At 37.4% G+C, this 5,055-nt stretch overlaps 1 protein-coding gene across 1 annotated transcript in view; it reads right to left on the reverse strand.

Annotated features, from left to right (window-relative positions):
• Window positions 1-2,197, reverse strand: part of LOC103510147 (kinesin-like protein KIF2A) — a 17,002-nt gene extending 14,805 nt beyond the window's left edge. Inside the window, exon 1 of the mRNA XM_026824273.1 lies at window positions 1,966-2,197. Coding sequence (XP_026680074.1) covers window positions 1,966-2,113 — 148 coding nt within the window. The 5' untranslated portion in view covers window positions 2,114-2,197. The remainder of the gene's footprint in view (window positions 1-1,965) is intronic.
• Window positions 2,198-5,055: the final 2,858 nt, after the last annotated feature.

Genomic DNA, 5,055 nt, shown 5'->3' on the forward strand with positions numbered 1-5,055 from the left:
GCATCCTGTAGTGACCATCAACCTGTGTAACTATGAATTAAAAAGATAAAGCATACAACCAAAACGTCCTGCTTCAAGTAAGTCCGGCTATCATAGGTCGAATGTAGGCCTTCCAGCGTCTCGACAGTGAACACAACTTAACACAAAGAACTCTTCACCAAATTCAACTCAACGGTATAATATAATACAATAATTGATCAAATAAAGACTGACGTTGCGGGTAACAAAGGACTTTGTCAATTTCCACGTATAGGCGTGACTCGGGCACAGCGTCTATGCTGGTCTCACTCATCGTGATACAAAGGTATTTCACTGTTAAAAAAATTGCCAGTCCTACAGTGGATTTCACCAATATCCCTAGAAATAGTCACAATAGTCCTAAACAAAATTGAACGCGGCACACAAGGGATCACGAAGAGACCGCCTTTTAAGTTCCTAGAAGGCCTATTAAGCTAAGAGTTTGTTAAGTTCCATTTGATTTTTTTAGGCTTAACGGGGTTGTTGAGCTCACAGGGCTGTCAGGGGTAAAAAGAAGGTTGGTGAAAACCCACCCTTACTTGCTCTTGCTACCTACTTCTTAACCTTAAAACAGCTGGATCTGATCCTAGAGAACCTACATATTTATGATGAATCGATTGTGGACAGCAAAATATCAAAATCCAAGTTCAATCGGAAAATTTCCTATTGGTATGAGCTTTTTTTTTCCAATGGTATGGACGTCTGAGACACCGTATTAGTATGTCCACGTATGGGATAGCTATAGGAAATATACCATGTCTGCATGGTGTGCGCTTAAGTTACGCATCGCAGGACAGAACATGAGGTAGATATTGTCGCAGAGTATTAATACATAATTTCCATACAGTCATACACCATTGCATATTTTGGTCACAACAGGGTTTATACGCTTTTCCCGGAATGAAATTCCATGATTATTCCAGAAAATTTCCATGACTTTTTCCAGAAAATTAGGGGGCGGAGGTACCCAAAAATCAGTAAGATTACCCCTTTATATAAATAAAATATGCAATATACAGAATGTCAAGGAATAGGAGGCGGAATGCGCCGCAGGCCGTTTTTCGGAAACTCACTTCTGGATAAGGGAAATAAAACCCTCCCTGCTCCCTCCCTTCTTCAGAATATAAGAAGTAACACTGGCACCGTAGGGTCACCCACTCACATGTCCCCTCTATAATGAAGGGGCAAAACAGCAGCAATGACTCAATAATAGTACTCTCCCACCCTCCTTCCCCAAATCCCTATGATTTTTTTAGACGACTAAAAGTGGCCCCTATTTCTGACTCATTCTTCCTTCGTTCCAAACTTCCCTCTTTCCTCTCCATTTCTTTTCTCTCTTTGCATTTCATTTTTATTTTATTTATTATTATTATTTGTGTAATTGTTTCTCATAGAGTCACATTCTTATGATCTCTTTTTCTACAAAATTAGTATCCATGTGTCAACTACACAGTATGTCTCACGAGTCCTACAGTGGATTTCACCAATATCCCTAGAAATAGTCACAATAGTCCTAAACAAAATTGAACGCGGCACACAAGGGATCACGAAGAGACCGCCTTTTAAGTTCCTAGAAGGCCTATTAAGCTAAGAGTTTGTTAAGTTCCATTTGATTACACGAAGAGACCGCCTTTTAAGTTCCTAGAAGGCCTATTAAGCTAAGAGCTAAGAGTTTGTTACGTTCCATTTGATTTGTTTAGGCTTAACGGGGTTGTTGAGCTCACAGGGCTGTTAGGGGTAAAAAGAAGGTTGGTGAAACCCACCCTTACTTGCTCTTGCTACCTACTTCTTAACCTTAAACAGCTGGATCTGATCCTAGAGAACCTACATATTTATGATGAATCGATTGTGGACAGCAAAATATCAAAATCCAAGTTCAAACCCCTCATATAATACTCACAACTCTACTTGGCGCATCCCACTTTCTCGTCATTTGTTTGAAATTACCTTGCTTAGCAGAGGTGTTGCTATTCAGTTTCGGACTAGACTTGGGACTGGCACTCTCGATTTTCTTCACTTTAGATTTGACACCTCCGTTGCTGCTGGGTTTGTCGGTTTTAGAACAGAACACTTTGCTCCTAAGCCAAGGCATCATGCTTTGAGCATTTGTCAGAGGTCCGAGGTGGGGATTTCAACGTGGGTCTTGAATTAAAAGCTCTTTGTCAAGCGCATTTGGTGCATTTTATTGGGAGTTATTTACATTTACATTACTTGAAAAATGTGTAGATATTTACTTATATTAAGGCTCAAAGTTGATAAGAACAATTTCATTCACTTTGACGGTGTGTGACGGACGGACTAAGTGAATAAAATTTCGCCAATTTGTTACCCCGCTTGTTGGACGATGGAGTCTAAAGGTGTGTCCACACATAGTCAACCGGCCGTCGATCGTTGAAGTGAATCAATGTTATCGAGACAGTGTGGACGGTTCAGTCGACGGCCCGTTGGCTCTGGTGTGAACACTTTTACATATATTTCGTAAAAGACAATAAAAATAGCATTTCTTTTTCCCGCCTTTTCAGGAGTTGTTGTTCAATGAACTTGTCAATAGCCTGATCAGGGGACAATACATAACGTTTGTCTTACTAAAACCGCGAGATGGACATTAGAGATAAGGAAAGCTATACATTACTCAATAATATTCTTATAGGGACAATGGGATGGGATGTAGAGCAGTGTGGACGGTTCAGTCGACGGCCCGTTGGCTCTGTGTGAACACTTTTACATATATTTCGTAAAAGACAATAAAAATAGCATTTCTTTTTCCCGCCTTTTCAGGAGTTGCTGTTCAATGAACTTGTCAATAGCCTGATCAGGGGACAATACATAACGTTTGTCTCACTAAAACCGCGAGATGGACATTAGAGATAAGGAAAGCTATACATTACTCAATAATATTCTTATAGGGACAATGGGATGGGATGTAGACGTATCAAATTCCGACTGCTCTTTATACCTAATCAAGCTTGATTTAATAACTTGGGAGTGATATGGCGCTCAAGGGGGGAAAAGGGGGAAGATCTCAAAAATTTAAAAGAAATGCAAATAATTATTGAAATAAGCTCACCAAACTTTCTTTAGTTGAATGTCGAATCTCAATTGTCTTTTTAATTTTTCATTTCAATAATTAAAGGTTGTCAAGAATGAGACACCTCTGACTTGAAAATAACAATTGAAATATAACCAATCCTGCAAATTAGGAACAATAAAAGAAGGCCAAGGGATCTTCATTTTAGAAACGGGAGTTAAGAGGAGACAGGAGAGAGGGATATGGAGTTTCCAAATTAGAAATTATGATAGGAAGGAGTTAAAGTAATTAATGACATGGGCTCCCATGACCCTCACAAGATTATGTAAATGTTGAATGCAACTCAATCAGCCCCCCACGTAACATCAAGTGTAACGCGGAACTCAATGTAGGCTACACAATAAACTTACATATTGTGACAGTGAAATACTTGCTGGTCATGAAACATAGCCAAACGAACATGGAATGGCCCCTTGTGATCAATATAAAAGAAACAAAATGACCTAGGACTTTCTGGACCAACTAGATAATTATAAGATATATTTATTATGTTAATACACAATTACAACAGTGTTTACAATTGCCAAAATGTTATAAACTAGGTAGAAAGAAAGTAAGTTAGTCTTTTCAAAAAATTCAAAGAATCTGGGAAGAAATCTATTAAATAATTATAAGATATATTTATTATGTTATTACACAATTACAACAGTGTTTACAATTGCCAAAATGTTATAAACTAGGTAGAAAGAAAGTAAGTTGGTCTTTTCAAAAAATTCAAAGAATCTGGGAAGAAATCTATTAGATATCAACAGGTTAAAGCTATCTATGACTAAATGCTCAGAAATAAAACTTGATATTTTATTCCAACCTTATTTTTACAACATTCACGAAAAATATATGACGGGTGCAGGAAAAGTCTAGCATATTGTGCGGAACTAGGACTTGTTGTTAGGTGTAAGGATGAAGTAAAATGAGGCACATAGCTACCATTGTCCCGACCCGTATGGTAGAACTAAAAACTTTATATTAAAGAATCAAAGGACCAATGGTTTCAAGAAAAAAAAAGAAAGAAATCACCCTCAGAACAAGCACCTCCAAAAGACGAAACACAAATCCACTTTCGAAGGAAACTCAGTTGGGATGGAACACACTTTTCCCAAACCCAGTCTATAAGGTGAAATAAAAAAGTCAGAAATAATCGAGAAATGAGGCAGGCAAAGTGATGTAACTACCAATGATGAAAACAAAGATGCCATCAGCTGTTTTTTATTTTGTTCGAGTTTTCTGTAAAACCCGGTGATTGATCCCGGTGATTTTATTATGTGCATCCCATTTTATTTTTATTATATAACAAAAATACTCTTCAGGCATAGAGGAAATATCTAGGAATGACGAAAAAAAAGGAAGGTAACTGATGGTTAAGAAACACAAGGAAATTCATTATTTGTCCATTTTCTATCTACAAATCTGGTTTGGGTATGTTGATATTACTTCACAATTTATTAACACCAAAATTCACATTACTAAAGATTTTTCCCGGTCTGTCAATGTAAACGAAACTTAACAATCTCACTGCACTTTTATGAAAAATCAAACAACAGAAAATTGTTTCAACTTTTCCCTGATGGTCGAGTACGTATACTGTACTAGAATCTTGTCTTGCCAATTCAATTGGTAACGACCATAAGGTCTTTAAAGTGTACATAAACTTCTTCACTACCCACACAAGTTACATTGTCAGTTATTTCTTTCCTGAATCAGCAGAATGAGCTCCATGACAGACTCTAGCACTGAGTTTGAAACTTTATGTGGCTCAAACTAACTCAGGATTAAATAAAATTGCAAATTGTGTGTGGTATAAAACATCTATGGCTTAACTCACTGAGTCAACTATTATTTTCTCTGGGTTTTCGTAAGATCTCAGGTGTTAAGCCAAATTTTACAGCAGTACCTATCTATTGGAAATAGTCAACCATGTTAAAACTCCAACCAATCTGCTACATGAAAAG

The sequence above is a fragment of the Diaphorina citri genome, unplaced genomic scaffold, assembly GCF_000475195.1.
Source record: "Diaphorina citri unplaced genomic scaffold, Diaci psyllid genome assembly version 1.1 scaffold564, whole genome shotgun sequence".
Classification (NCBI taxonomy): domain Eukaryota; kingdom Metazoa; phylum Arthropoda; class Insecta; order Hemiptera; family Psyllidae; genus Diaphorina; species Diaphorina citri.